This window comes from Triticum urartu, chromosome 1A (assembly GCF_056163025.1).
Source record: "Triticum urartu cultivar PI428250 chromosome 1A, HENAU_Tu73, whole genome shotgun sequence".
Classification (NCBI taxonomy): domain Eukaryota; kingdom Viridiplantae; phylum Streptophyta; class Magnoliopsida; order Poales; family Poaceae; genus Triticum; species Triticum urartu.
The window spans coordinates 336,875,918-336,891,324 of record NC_141873.1 but is presented as its reverse complement, the minus strand read 5'-3'; the positions used below and the strand labels follow the sequence as shown (position 1 = coordinate 336,891,324).

At 47.5% G+C, this 15,407-nt stretch overlaps 2 protein-coding genes and 1 pseudogene across 2 annotated transcripts; 2 read left to right on the top strand and 1 right to left on the bottom strand.

The window, feature by feature from the left end:
* Positions 1-4,147: 4,147 nt before the first annotated feature.
* LOC147991122 (uncharacterized) lies at positions 4,148-9,028 on the bottom strand. Its single transcript, XM_087520581.1, has 3 exons — positions 8,543-9,028; positions 8,266-8,479; positions 4,148-4,266 (listed from the first exon to the last, which is right to left on the bottom strand). The coding sequence occupies exons 1-3, from the start codon at positions 9,026-9,028 to the stop codon at positions 4,148-4,150; spliced, it is 819 nt and encodes a 272-aa protein (XP_087376707.1).
* Positions 9,029-9,577: 549 nt separating this feature from the next.
* LOC147991121 (uncharacterized) lies at positions 9,578-10,681 on the top strand (annotated as a pseudogene).
* A 314-nt stretch (positions 10,682-10,995) lies between these two features.
* On the top strand, positions 10,996-14,819 carry LOC125510147 (copper ion binding / methyltransferase). Its single transcript, XM_048675242.2, has 12 exons — positions 10,996-11,236; positions 11,330-11,607; positions 11,709-11,782; positions 11,858-11,952; positions 12,465-12,562; positions 12,719-12,802; positions 12,892-12,972; positions 13,062-13,166; positions 13,241-13,336; positions 13,795-13,874; positions 14,012-14,100; positions 14,191-14,819. The coding sequence occupies exons 1-12, from the start codon at positions 11,011-11,013 to the stop codon at positions 14,523-14,525; spliced, it is 1,641 nt and encodes a 546-aa protein (XP_048531199.2). The 5' UTR covers positions 10,996-11,010; the 3' UTR covers positions 14,526-14,819.
* The last annotated feature ends 588 nt before the right edge of the window (positions 14,820-15,407 follow it).

The following is a 15,407-nucleotide window of genomic DNA, read 5'->3' as shown; positions in this document are numbered from 1 at the left end:
GGGCAAGTAACATACCGATGACAAAGGGAACAGCGTATGTTGTTATGCGGTCTGACCGATAAAGATCTTCGTAGAATGTGTAGGAGCCAATATGAGCATCCAGGTTCCGCTTTTGGTTATTGACCGGAGACGTGTCTCGGTCATGTCTACATTGTTCTCGAACCCGTAGGGTCCACACGCTTAAGGTTTCGATGACAGTTATATTATGAGTTTATGAGTTTTGATGTACCGAAGGAGTTCGGAGTCCAGGATGAGATCGGGGACATGACGAGGAGTCTCGAAATGGTCGAGACGTAAAGATCGATATATTGGACGACTATATTCGGACATCGGAAAGGTTCCGAGTGATTCAGGTATTTTCGGAGGTACCGGGGAGTTACGGGAATACGAGGAAGAAGCAATGGGCCTTAATGGGCCTTAGTGGGAAGGACCAGGAGGTGGCGCGCGCCCCTCCCAAGCCCAGTCCGAATTGGACAAGGGATTTGGGGCGTGGCCCCTCTCTCCCTTCCTTCCCCTCTTCCCCCCTTTCCCCCCTTCTCCTAGTTGGACTAGGAAAGGTGGAAACCTACTCCAACTAGGAGTAGGAATCCTACTCCTCCTTGGCGCGCCCACAAGGGCCGGCGTCCTCCCCCTTGCTCCTTTATATACGGGGGCAGGGGGCACCCCATAGACACAAGTTGATCCACGTGATCATATTCTTAGCCGGTGCGGTGCCCCTTCCACCATAATCCTCGATAATATTGTAGCGGTGCTTAGGCGAAGCCCTGCGACGGTAGAACATCAAGTTCGTCACCACGCCGTCGTGCTGACGGAACTCTTCCCTGACACTTTGCTGGATCGGAGTCCGGGGATCGTCATCGAGCTGAACGTGTGCTAAAACTCGGAGGTGCCGTAGTTTCGGTGCTTGATCGGTCGGGCCGTGAAGACGTACGACTACATCAACCGCGTTGTGCTAACGCTTCCGCTGTCGGTCTACAAGGATACGTAGATCACACTCTCCCCTCTCGTTGCTATGCATCACCATGATCTTGTGTGTGCGTAGGAATTTTTTTGAAATTACTACGTTCCCCAACACCGGTAACCCCCCGAATTATTCCGATGACCGTATGATGACTTCCCATATATAAATATTTACCTCAGGACCATTCCGGAACTCCTCGTGACGTCCGGGATCTCATCCGGGACTCCGAATAACATTCGGTAACCACGTACATCTATTCCCTATAACCCTAGCGTCATCGAACCTTAAGTGTGTAGACCCTACGGGCTCGGGAGTCATGCAGACATGGCCGAGACAACTCTCCGGTCAATAACCAACAGCGGGATCTGGATACCCATGTTGGTTCCCACATGCTCCACGATGATCTCATCGGATGAACCACGATGTCAAGGATTCAATCAATCCCGTATACAATTCCCTTTGTCTATCGGTATGATACTTGCCCGAGATTCGATCGTCGGTATCCCGATACCTTGTTCAATCTCATTACCGGCAAGTCTCTTTACTCGTTCCGTAACACATCATCCCGTGATCAACTCCTTGGTCACATTGTGCACATTATGATGATGTCCTACCGAGTGGGCCCAGAGATACCTCTCCGTTACACGGAGTGACAAATCTCAGTCTCGATTCGTGCCAACCCAACAGACACTTTTGGAGATACCCGTAGTGCACCTTTATAGCCACCCAGTTACGTTGTGACGTTTGGCACACCCAAAGCACTCTTACGGTATCCGGGAGTTGCACAATCTCATGGTATTAGGAAATGATACTTGACATTAGAAAAGCTTTAGCATACGAACTACACGATCTTGTGCTAGGCTTAGGATTGGGTCTTGTCCATCACATCATTCTCCTAATGATGTGATCCCGTTATCAACGACATGCAATGTCCATGGTCAGGAAACCGTAAAATCTATTGATCAACGAGCTAGTCAACTAGAGGCTTACTAGGGACATGGTGTTGTCTATGTATCCACACATGTATCTGAGTTTCCTATCAATACAATTCTAGCATGGATAATAAACGATTATCATGAACAAGGAAATATAATAATAACCAATTTATTATTGCCTCTAGGGCATATTTCCAACATAGCAGACACGTCACAACTTTCCTCCTAGTAAATAATTTATTAACATTTGCAAATTTTCCTAATCAGACACGTCACAAAACGGGCAGGTACTGATATCACATTACCAAACAATAAAACCCCATTTGCATAGAAATCAGTTCAAAAATCCTAACTTTCCTAAATTTTTACCTTTCCTTGATAATAACCAATATTTCCTATGTTTTCCACCTATTGAAGGAAATCACCCCTCCATCGATATTAGCATTTTTTTGAACTGAGATCTCCGGGTTATGATTTTTTTTTTTGCGATTCTTTCCAATTGTGACCTCTCCTTCCACTCCGGCTCCTTCTCGCATAAACACCTCCACCACAGCCAGGTGACACCGCCCCAGACCTCCTGCCTCTCCACACCTTCTCCGCCACCTCCTCCTCGTACTCCATTAACAATCCCTCCACCACATTTGTCCACGGCGGTGTCGAGGGCATGGCGCAGCAGCATACCAGCGGTAGAGCAGCGCATAGCAGCAGGAAGCAACACGCAGCAGGCGAGGTGAGCGGCCGACGGTGGAGGGCAGAGATGCGGCCGGTGTGGCTGAGGGGGCGACCGACAGAATATCGCCACGACTGGAGGCAGCGCGAGGCAGGGGCGCGACAACGAGGAGAGCGAAGGGATAGGCGGCAGCAGACGGGGCGAGCGCAGCCAGCGAGAGTGTGGCGCGCGGCCAGGGTGTGTGTCGCGCGGGACACAGTGGTGCGGTGGCTGCGGCAAGCGCGAAGGCAGCGGCAGGCGCGACCGACACGGTGTAGCACGGACGTGGGCATGGAGAGGGAGTGGCCCCGCGGGCGCGGAAGAAGAGCGGCAGGCTCGAGCATGGGTGTGCATAGGAGCGGGCATGTGCCACGGGGTCAATCCGAGAAGCTCGATGGCTACCCCTGCAATGGCCATGGCGGACAGCGGTTCTCGGCCACGGCGAAATATCTAACGAGAGCAAACGAGAGGGGAAACAGGGGAAAGGCAAGAGGAGATCATGGCGGTGTCAATGGCGCCCTAGGGGAAGACATGGGAGCTCGGGGCGGCACGGATCGAACGACAATGTCGCGGTGGCCCAAGGTTGAGGAAGACGGCAGCGACATCGATGCAGGGGTGCTGGACTTGATCTCGTTGGTGCAGACGAAGTAGCGAAGGCGTTCAGAGCTCTCGACAAGCTCCTAGCCCGCAGGGAGGGCAGTGGCCATCTGGACGGGGTCGGTCATGGTGGTCGTGGCATCTGACTTCGTCCAGATCGACGGGATCGAGCGAGCGAGCAAGTGAAGTGGATTTGGGAGGGGGCGTCGAGGAGTGAGGCCACGGGGGAAGGGAAGGAAGGGCGTCACCCTTATCAATTCCCCTTCGATGCCAGCGAGGTGGTCGGGCGGGAGCCCGGCTCTGTAGCGACGCGGCTCGGGGAACAAGAGAAGACGACCGCGCGGGGACTGGACCGCTGAGCCTGTTCGTTGGCAAGGCCCGGGGGCAGGGCGAATCCCCTTTTATATCATCCTTTTGGTTTTTCAATGTATTCTAATTTGTTTCTCCTTTTTAACACTGTTTTCTATTTATTCTTATCAACTAAATGATCTCTACTCCTAATGTCTCAGTTGGTAGTCTCCGTTTCGGGTGTATTTTCGCCCCACCTCCCGAGTGAGGGAGAGGGGGAGAGAGAGTGAGGAAGAGGGAGGGAGAGGGTGTGTGTATGAGAATTTGATTTTTTTAGAACCGGGATTTACCCCTTTCCATTGCAGAGAACGGAAATACAACCAGTTCAAGCGAGAAGGACAGGAGGAGGGAAAGAGGTATAGCGAGTTCTAGCACTACCAGGAAACCCACCATACTCGCTCGCCGTCAAAACGAGTATCATGGGGCGAAAACCTGGATAGCACGACATAACATCTATCCTATTACATCCTCAAAAGATCGGATCAAGTATCAAACATAGTTGTACTCCAAGAAGACAGAAAACAATCTTCTCCGGGGGGAAGCAGTATCGAAATCGCGCGCCTGTCATCTCCTCATCCAGCGCATCTCCAGAGGACATCAGGCACCTTGGATTGGTTGCTTGACAGTACCACACATCTTCATCAGCTGCATTGTGCCAGTCCTGATCATCTCAGCTCCAGCGCGAAGCTCCTTGGCGTCCTCTCCTTGTTGTAGCCCTGTCCAGTAGAGTAGAAAAGAGCAGAGAGAAAACACAATCTCAAAGGGAGTCTTAATTTGTTTCTTTTCAAAAGTAGCTCGATTGCGTGCCAGCCAAATGGCCCAGCATACGGCCGCTAAGCCTACTGTATAAAACTTTTGCTTCCCAGGAAGGAATTTGTGACACCACACAAAGTATTGCCAATAGTTCGACGGACATCTATCAGTGCCAAGAACTACTCCAATAGATCGCCAAACAATTCTGGCCACAGGACAGGTAAAGAACAGATGTTGCACCGTTTCTATCTGTTTGCAGAAAGAGCAACAGGGATTCCCTGTCCATTTCTGTTTGCTCATCACTTGCCTAGTAAGGACTGCGTGTTGCGACATTTGCCACAGAAATTTTTTGATCTTAAGAGGGATCTTGGCTTTCCAAATCCATCTATAATGGCACCCACTTAGAGGTTTCTCCAACATCTTATACACTGACTTAGTGGTGAACTAGCCATTCTGGTTGAGTCCCCAAAAAATACGATCACCCCTCTCATCAAGGGGAATTCTATTAACTACAGCACGCATATCTTCTCACAGTTTGGACAGCTCAGGGGTAAGCCTATGTCTGAACATAGAGGCGTCATCAAGTCTATCTCTATTTGGCCAGGGTACTCGTTGGGTAATTACAGATCTCAAACAAGCGCGGATATTGATCCTGAAATGGGATCAGCCCATTTATTGGATCTTTCCACAGTCTAATCAAGTTCCCAGCACCAGTTTCAATCTTTCTGCCCATCATATATATGTTTTTAATCTTGAGCAAGGCTTTCCAACAGGGCGAGTCGGAGAATTTGGGAGAAACTTCAACAACAGAGGTGTTGCGAAGATACCTGGCCCGGACTATATCCTGCCATAGCCCGTTTTGTGTCTCTAACTTCCACCACCATTTAACCATGAGGCTAATATTTTGCTTTCTAAGATCTTTTATACCTAACCCCCCTTTGTCTTTGGATCTACATATCTTGCTCCGCTTAACAAGATAGTATCTCCTTCTTTTGTTGCAACCTTGCCAAAAGAACCTGCGTCTGTGTTTATCTAGCCTCACAATGAAGGTTTTGTTCATGAGCCACATAGACATGTGGTAGAGAGAGATCTGTGTGACGACATAATCAAGCAGAGTATGTCTCCCCCCCATTGAGGCAGCGTTGCCGATCCAGGCCTCGAACCTCTTTAGGTATTTACCAACAATAAACTCCCAATCATAAGTTTTTAGATTAGCATAACTCACAGGCATCCCAGGTATTTGAGTGGGAAGCTGCCAACCTCACAATTAAAGATTTTTGCGTATTTATTCACCACACTTTCATCTCCACCCACAGTGAGAATCTCACTTTTCTGAAAGTTAACTTTCAGGCCAGACATCATTTCAAACATATATAGCAGCAACTTCAGGCTGACAGCCTTATCAACATCATCTTCAATACAAATGATTGTATCATCCGCATATTGTAGGAACGCCACCCCATCAGGAATAAGGTCGGCAGCCAAACCCCTAATAAGTTTGTTTTTGGGCATTTTTGATCATTTTAGTGAGGCATTCAACTGCTAGATTGAACAAGAAAGGAGAGTGTGGGTCCCCCTGCCTCACCCCTTTTTTGCTTTGAAAATACGGCCCAACACTACCGTTAAGCTTGATGCTAACTGTCCCATTATGCAGTATCTGTTCAATCCATCCACATCAAGTTTTATCAAAGCCCCGCATCTTGTGGCATTCTAGGAGAAAGTCCCAATTCACCTTATCATAGGCTTTTTCAAAGTCCAACTTAAGGACAATTCCCACTTTCTTCTTAACATAAGTGTAGTTAAGGATTTCATGGAGGGACAGGACACCGTCCATGATATTTCTCCCTTTTACAAAGGCGTTCTGAGTAGGGCTAATGAGTTTGTTTGCATATATGGCAACTCTTTGGTCAAGGACTTTGGTGATCAACTTATATGGGCATCTCAACAAGCAAATAGGCCTGAATTGTTGGATTTTTTCGGCTCCAGAAACTTTAGGGAGCAGAGTAATAATTCCATAATTAAGTCGCTGAACATCCAGAGTCCCTTGGTGGAAAGCTTTAAAAAGGGCCATAATGTCATCTTTAACTATATCCCATCACACCTGATAGAACTCAGTAGGGATATTATCGGGTCCAGGGGCTCTATTAGGGGCCATGTCAAATAGAGCCTCCTTGACCTCCTGTTCTGTAAATTCTCGGCAAAGATCTTTATTATCTTTTTCGTCTAATTTCTCTTCAAGCGACCAAGTCCCCGGATCAAGATGGATCTGGTTACCAGGTGCTGGTCCAAACAGTTCTTTGTAGAACTCAGTGGCATGTGCAATCAAATTGTCCGTGCCTTCAATCAATGTCTCTCCCATTTTAAGTGATTGGATTGTATTTTTACGTTTCCGCCCATTAGCAATTTTGTGATAATAGTCAGTATTTAGGTCTCCTTTGAGCAACCAGCGCTCATGAGACTGTTGAAGCCAAAATATTTCCTTATTTACCAGGATCTCATAGAGCTCAGTGTTGATATCCATTTTCCTACTATATAAGTCAGGAGGCAACATATCTTCTTCTTCCAGTCCCTCAAGCATAGCTAGTTCCATACGTAAGTCCTCTTTCCTCCTCTTATCGTGACCATACTTATCCGAACCCCAACCTTTGAAATAAGTTTTGAATCTTTTTAGGTTGATATCCAGGACATCGATTGGATCTGACGAAGCAACCTTCCTAGCCCAAATCCTCCACACAGTGGGCAGGAACTTGTCATCATTGATCCAGGACAGATTAAAGTGAAATTCACGGGGTTTTGGGGCTTCGCGCCCCTCTTCCCCGGAGGACAACAGAAGTGGATTATGATCAGAGATCCCCCGAACTAATTTCCTCACAGAGACCAGTGGGAAGATATCTTCCCAGCACTCAGACATAAGGATTCGGTCTAGTTTTTCTAGCGTGGGATGAGTCTGGTTGTTGGTCCAGGTATATTTCCCCCCACTGATATGAATTTCCCTAAGAGCTAATGTATTGATAATGGAGTTAAATAGGTCAGTGGCTTTGCTGTTCACCATCTTCTTATTCTTCTCTCCCGAATGTCTCAGGATATTAAAGTCTCCCCCCACTATGTAGGGCACGGTCATGCCACTACAAAAGGATGCTAGCTCAACCAGGAATTCATTTTTGAACTCATCATGTGCCGATCCATAAACTACCAGTAAACCCCACTGTATTTTCTTCTTTTTGTCATACAGCACTAGTTGTAACACATATCTGCCCTTAGCACAGGATACTATATCAAAAGTATCTCTCCTCGCACCGCATAAAATGCCCCCAGATTTGCCCACAGAGGGCACCCAATTCCATTGGAATATGTCAAAGGGGTCAATTCTTCTCAAACACTTAGGTGTGAACTCTTTCTTTATAGTTTCTTGTAGACCCAGGAAGTCAAGGGTATGGTCACTAATCATGTCTGAGAGGCAGGTGGGCATCCCTTTCTTGCCCACCCCTCGACAGTTCCAAATGAGGCCTCTCATTTGTAACGTTTTTTGTGGAATTTGGCCCAAGTAACCCTACCAGGAGACGGGGCAGGGTTACATAACAAATCTCCCTCAGAATTTTTCCTTTTCTGACTCCTAGTCACAGGCCTAGGAATTTTGACATTAGATTTATTATGCTTTTTCTTTTTAGGCTCAACAGAAGAAACACACTCATAAATATGTTCTTCCTGGTCTAACCATTCTAAATTCACAGGGGTATCCCTGCCCAAGCCATCTGTCACAATTAGGTTATCCTGCTCTTTTTCAGTGTTATTATCCTCTTTTTTATCTTCTAATTCTTTTCGGGCGCATTCAAGCTCTCTAATAATGTCAACAACAACGAAATCATCATTGGGTATATCTATCCCTATCTTATTAGCTCTGCTAATCAGCTCATTATCAGAAAGCACATCAAATGAAATTTTGAAGGCAGGAGTATTATTACCTTCCAGATTTTTCTTACTAGCCATTTTCTTGGCCTTGTCCACCACCTTGTCCTGCATTCCAGAGATGTTACGCTTGCTGAATCTCAGCGGGGCTTTAGGTGCTAGCGAAGGAGTGAGAATGATCTCTTCAATGCTTCCAGAGGATGGAAGTTGTACCACATAGCTGCATGAAGTCTTTAGCCCAGGGTCCACCTCAGCAGTTACCTCCACAATCTGAGAAGGGTTAGAAGCAGTCTGACAGGGTGAAGCAAATTTATTATGTATGACTTTCTTCACCTGAATATCTTGAGTAGTATTCTCCATGACAACAGGATTCCTGGGAACAATCCAGTTAGAAGACTCTACGTCACCTTCCTTCATATTCTCCTCAATTTCTCTCTGTAATGTTTCGATAAGCAGAGAATTATCCCCATCACTTTCAGTAGAAGGAGATCCCTCTTTATCATCGTATAGCAGGCGATAGGCCTTGCCACCACGGTAGGAACCCCCAATATTGCCATGCCCAGCAGACTCAGGCTGCGGCATCCCCTTCTCTTGCTCAGTACGTTTCCTCTTAGGAGTTTGATCTGGCTTGGTCCTTTCATCAGGAATAGGATCAACAGTTTCTGCATCCACATAATTTTTAACCAAAACTTCCTCAACCTCATAAGTAAATCTGTAGAAGCGTCCTGCAAGCACCCCTTCAGCGGTGGCAGGAAGTTGAGCTATCGGTCTACAGCCGATTTTAGCTCTGACAGAAGATGGCCGATTTATAGTTGACATATCAACTTCCAGGGTAATCCCAACTAGCCCTCCCACATAAGCTACAGTTTTATCGCATCTTTTATTGGGTGGAATTTTTCCAATCTTAACCCAGGCAATCTCTAACAGTCCCTCAGAATCAATATCTTCAGACCAAGGAGAAAATTTGACACTAACCCCACACTTTCTCAATTTAATATTTTCAACAAAAAGAGCTCTGTCAACCTTTCTAGGGTTCGGCATCCCCATGACAAACTTTTGTGGAGCAAAGAATCTAGCAGAGCAACGCCATCCCTGGCTAACGTACACACTCAACTCATGCTCAATGTCTTTTGTTTGAGCAGAGCCATGAGTAATGGTGACCACAATGTTGAAAATATTATCCCTATTCTGCTTATCCACGCTGTAATCAGGAATGTAAAAGAAACCCTGACCCTTAGTTTGAAAGGCACACATCACAGGAGTGTAATCCCAAGGGAAGAACTCATTGCAGACAAAATACAGGTGACCTCTCTTCTTACATCTCTCGCAGAAAGCCTGAGGACATCTAACAGTGAAATGCCCAGGCAGATGGCATATCTGACAAGTATCACAAGGGGGAACGACAGTACCAGAAGAGGAGTACTCGCGGTTAGCAGCAGCGGTGTTGTTCTTGTCGAAGGCGTGGTGAGCCTTGTCTCCGGCGTCACCGCCACGCATCTCTTGACGGTGGAGATGAGGCGCCAGCTGCCCCTCGGTCGCCGCCGGCTCCTGAGAGTCCTGCAGGTCACCGCCATCCCCATCCCATCGGGACTGCCGGGTTCGGTTCGCCTGCAGGCCGCCGGCCGCCTCTTCCCACTTGTCGTTGGTGGTGGAGGAGCTCCCCATCTCCGTCTTGCGGTTCCAGACGTGGGAATCGAAGCCACGGCCGCGGCCACGATCGAAACGCCCAGCGCCGCGCCCCTGGCGGCCCGCACCAAATCCATCCCCTCTCATCTCAACAGGCGGCTTCTCTTTGGATCTAGCAGCAGGATTCGTGAGAGATCTAACAGGTGGCTTCTCTTTGGATCTAGCACGGTGATTTGTGGGGGATTGAGAGGCAACTACTTGAGCAAAAGAACGCAGGTCGCCATGGATTTTGCCCTCCCACCAAGCAAAGCTAGGATGAACCCTAGATCTAGCGAGAGGTGAAGCGCTCCAGAAGTGGGCGAGCCCCTCGTCGAGATCCAAAATGGGGGAAGGGGTGGCTGCCGTACGCTTTATACCCGCGGCGCCCCCAGAAACCCTAGCTCCATCGCTCTCATGGCGGTTGGATCTCCCCTCGCCTACGTGTCGCGCATCCGCCCCATGGCAGACCGGTCCACGCCCCAGGACCCCGGGTCCGTCTGTCATGCGTGGCGCTCGGCGGTGCACGTCCCGATCCGCACGAACGCTCCCGTGTACCGTGTGCCCGCACGGTGGGCCACGCGGCGACGCATTCTCGCCAGAAAATCTTCCGTTCGCCGGAGATCTGTCGCAAACTCTGGCAAAATGACAAGGGAACGCGACGATATCCCCAATATCGATCCACTCACTAGGCCGAAGGTAGCGTGCATCTACCATGTGCCCCCTGGTGTCGAGCAGCACGATCAGGAGAGCCTCCCCGCGCAGCCAGAGCTCGCCGTCGTCGAACGTGACGTGACGTGCGGTCGCTAGGTCCGCCGCGTAGCGAACCCTCCAACGTACGTCGCCCGCCATCTCCTCCCTCGGCGTACAGCTAATCTAGTTGCTCATGTTTTAGCTAAAGTGGGGGTTAGCAATGATTTAGAGATCGTGTGTGAGAATTTGATGATAAAAAAGATCGTCAATGTCACTTAATATGTATGGAAATATTAAATGTAATATTAACATAATTGATATTGAACTTTTAAAGTTAATGTGGCTCCGTTACAACGCACGGACGTTCTTCTAGTACATTTGTATAAAAAGTATTCTTATATTACGGGACGAATGGAGTACTAAATTTTGGGACGGTGGGAGTATAAATGAACCGAATAGACACCGCTCCATCTGTGCCCTTCGCCCCAGGAGTCGGTCAGTCTCTGAACGCCGCCGCGCGCGCGAGAGAGAGAGGCATGGCGGCCGCACTGCTGCCGGAGACGGCGTCGCGGCTGCTGACTCCGGAGACCCTCCGAACGGCGGCCAAGCAATCTCAGGGCATCCACCGTGTCCCCATCTCCCTCCGCCGCGCCATCAAGCGCTACCTCCGCGGTAACTCCCCTACCCACCCCTCCCTCCCGCCCACCACCTGCTCGACAAATTGCTCAGCGCTAACACTTCACGGCTGCCGCCGTGCTCGCGCAGACCAGGACAAGACGCACATGCACCGAAAGGTGCTGCTGCTTTCGTCCTCCTTCGAGCGCGCAAAGGGCACCGGTGCGGAGCTGGCTGCGGCGTCAACCCGTAGCGCACTCCTCGACGACCCCCACGCGCCTGCGAGCGCCGAGCAGCGGACTGCACGGTGGAAGGTTCAGTCCTCCTACGGAGATACCGGCCTTCTGTACCGTGAGGATGAGACGGTCGCGTATGTCGCCTCCCGCATGCCTGCAATCTACGCCGCATGCCACCGCGTGCTCCGTGAGGTCCGAGAACCACCAGGCCCCCTTTTTGTTGTTTCCGTCCTCAGTGAGTTAAATCTGCCCACTGGGATGTTTTCATGGACTGAAGCGTGGCTTCGCTGCAGGTTCGTCGTCGGTCTCCAGGTTTTGCACCTAAGAACGTGTTGGACTTTGGAGCGGGGCCAAGCTCAGCACTTTGGTGCGTATGACCTATTTGACAATTTTTTTATTAAGTTTTCTCTTCGCACAACCTAATGTCGCTACAAGAATGCAGGGCAATGAGGGCAGTGTGGCCAAAGTCCATAGAGAGGGTTAATTTGATCGAGCCCTCCAAAGAAATGCAGAGAGCGGGACAGACCCTTCTTGATAGTAAGCTAGGCTCTTTCTTGCTTAAATGATACTCCTCTGTACCAAAATATAAGACGTTTTTGCAGTTCAATTCAATGAACTGCAAAAACATCTTATATTTTGATACGGAGGTAGTACAATTCATATCTCAGTAATGTGATTGATTACTAGTATGTCGGAATTTGGTTCAGTATAACGATTTTTATCATGGAAAACAATACCATAGCCACATTGCAGCAAAGTTATTTTGAACTTTGAAACGTAAATCGCATTGTTTGTCTTTTGTCTGCGTAACTTGGATTACTATTTAGTGGTCTTCACTTACCAATTCCATGGTGGTGCTTTTAATGGCAAGCACTGAAAGTATCTGATTGCTTTGTTAGTGCCTTGCTAATTTACATCTGTGAATTTGCTGATAGATTTTGGGTTATACTGTTTGCTGTGCAAATGTTTATATATTTGAGGGGCTTGCCACTGTCTACAAATGTTGCTGATAAATTTATCGGCACTGTCTAATCTGCAAATATTTTCAGATTTGAAGGGATTGCCACTTATCCACAGCTATGATAGCATCCAAGAGTTGAACCGCAGCATCGAGAAACATGAGCGACGTCACGACCTTGTAATATCAGTAAGTTTTTACCTCTTTCCTCTGTAATGTTTCATGTGATGGTGGTTCAACAGGCAGCGCAATTGAGGAATTACTACACATCATGCTGTATTGAATTGTTTCTATTATAGTTGCTTATGTTTCAACCTGAACTGAATATTTTTCCTCAATCTGTAGTCCTACGCACTTGGGGAGATTCCTTCATTGAATGACCGTATAACAATTGTGAGGCAACTTTGGGACCTAACAAGAGATGTTTTGGTATAATTACCCCTTCTCTCTCATGTTTGTGCGTGCTTATGGGGGATATCTTTTTACTTTTGTATCTGATAAACATGATTCATTTTAAGGTTTTGTTAGAGCCTGGAACTCCTCAAGGGTCAAAGATTATAAGCCAAATGCGCTCATATATCCTTTGGATGGAAAAGAGAGTATGTACTCAGTTCATGATTAAGTATTCAGATATTTGACATATTCCCTGACAGTGTAGCATTTAATTGCATAATATTTGTTCTCCCAGAAGTGCCGCAAGAGCGAAAAATCTACAGCTGCTGCTCCAAGTAAAATGAAGAGTATGGTTCTTCAAGAAGATTTGCTGAAAGATGGTGCCTTTGTGGTTGCCCCCGTGAGTTGAAACTGCAAATGCTCCAGTCTTAGTGTGTGTTTCCAAGTAAAGCTAATTTCGTTCTATCATATCAGTGTCCTCATGATGGTCGGTGTCCATTGGAGAATTCAGACAAATACTGCCACTTTGTTCAGAGATTGGAGAGGACGTCATCACAGCGTATCTACAAGGTTCGTTTTCCTTTTCACCTGCTCTATTACTTTCCTTTCATGTTGTATGCTACTATGTCTTTCTTAGGATGCATTCTTGTCAGTTAGTAGCGAAAATTTACATACCATGCATCTGAATCACTAAGAGATATTGATATCACAATCATCTATTAATCTCGGATTGAAAAATGCTATCCGGAATATGAGTTGCATGATTGATTAGCAGTTTATGCATCTAGGATAGGCATCAAGCTCTCCAAAATCGTGCTGATCTCAAACCAGTACTTTTAGCAGTAGAGGATTACAACAAATCTTAATATGCTTTTGAACACTATGCTTTTCACTTTTGAGGAGCACACTGAAATAATTCCTTTTTCAATTTCTGTGTAAGATCTGCAAAATTGTATACACATTTTTAACAAATAAACAAACTTCGTAATTATTAGGCTTTTAAACCCTGTTTTAAATGTTTAATGCAGAGGTCAAAAGGTGTGCCTTTGCGTGGTTTTGAGGATGAGAAATTCTGTTATGTTGCTTTAAGAAGGGGCAAGCGACCAGAGTAAGTGCTTGTGATTCTGAAGCCAGCTTTATGCAATCACTAGTTCACTACTAATATGTGCACCTTGTTTAGATCATCATATGCTCCTGCAAGTACATGCTGGACTTAATAACAATTCCTCCTTATCTCTGAACTAGGGAAGCTTGGCCACTTGATGGAATGAAATTTGATACTCTTAAAGAACGTCATGCCAAGAGAAACCCAGAAGATCTTATCATTGACTATGGTGATCATCGATCATTAATCACTTGTCTAATCCTTCCTTATATGAATATTTTGAAAATTATGTTTACTATTGTTCTTCCTTTTTGCTTAGACGATCAATTTCCAAGTGAGGAAGATGAAGAAGCTCCTGGCAGCGACGAGGACAGTTTGGTCCCATATGCTTCTGATACACAAGAACTAAGTCTATTCCATGAGAGTGGAGAGGAGGAAGAGGAACCCATCCGTGCTGATCTTGGAGGAGGCTGGGGCCGGATTATATACAGCCCCATTCGAAGAGGAAGACAAGTACAGATGGATGTTTGCCGTGCCACCAAACGGGATGCGTCTGAAGGCGCGTTCGAGCGTGTGGTGGTCACACAAAGCAAGAACCCTGCTTTGCATCTTCAGGCCCGGAAGTCGCTTTGGGGTGACCTTTGGCCATTTTAGGCTACAGATTCTCCAAGCTTGGTTGTAGCCACATTTTAGGGGGCTCCCGGTCTGTTCAGCAGTGGACTCGCTCGGCGAAAGTAGAATGTGGTGTTGCTGGTGCTTCTGTCAGTGCTAAATTTTGTTTCATCAGTATTTGTTTTTGAAAGGTTTTGCTTCTTCCACTGTAACAGAGCTAGTCAGCAAAGCTCGTCTCAAATTCTCAATACCAGAAAGACAAACATTCATAACATCCTATTTTTATGATTGAACTTGCGTGAATATCTTATACATGATCAGATGAAATTGATGCGATTGCTTTTTCTTCTCCTACACATCAAGCAACTTATTATCTGATTGTGGTTAGAAACTCTGGAGGTTTAGGGTTGATAGCCTTCCCCGCCTCCAAGCAATCTGGCTTGATATAAGAGCATCTCTAGCCGTTGGCCCCCCAGGGGGCGCGTAAAATCGCCGCCTGGGGGCGTGCCGGCGCTAAAATCGGCGTGGGGACGAGCCGGTTCCCAACCGTTGGCCCCAGGGACGCCCCCAGACACGGGCTTATTTAAAAAGAAATGGAATTCAGCAAAATTCAGCAAAAACATTCAGCTAAAGTTCGGTAAACTTGACATATATTCGACATGTTTGAAGTTTTACATAAGTTATTAAAAAAAACCTAACTAAGGGGCGAAGAAGTCGCTGAGCACGGCGAAGTTGCCGACGTCGCCGCCATCCTCGTCGTCGTCGGCGGCCTTCTCCTTGACGTGGCCGCCCTTGTTGGACCCCTGCCCGGCGTCGCCCTGGCGGACCGGTGACGGCGGCGCGTCGTCGTTGCTGTCGTCGAGGACGACGACGCCTCCCTCGTCCCGGCCACGGTGCCGTTTCGAAGCGCTCGTAGGCGAGGCG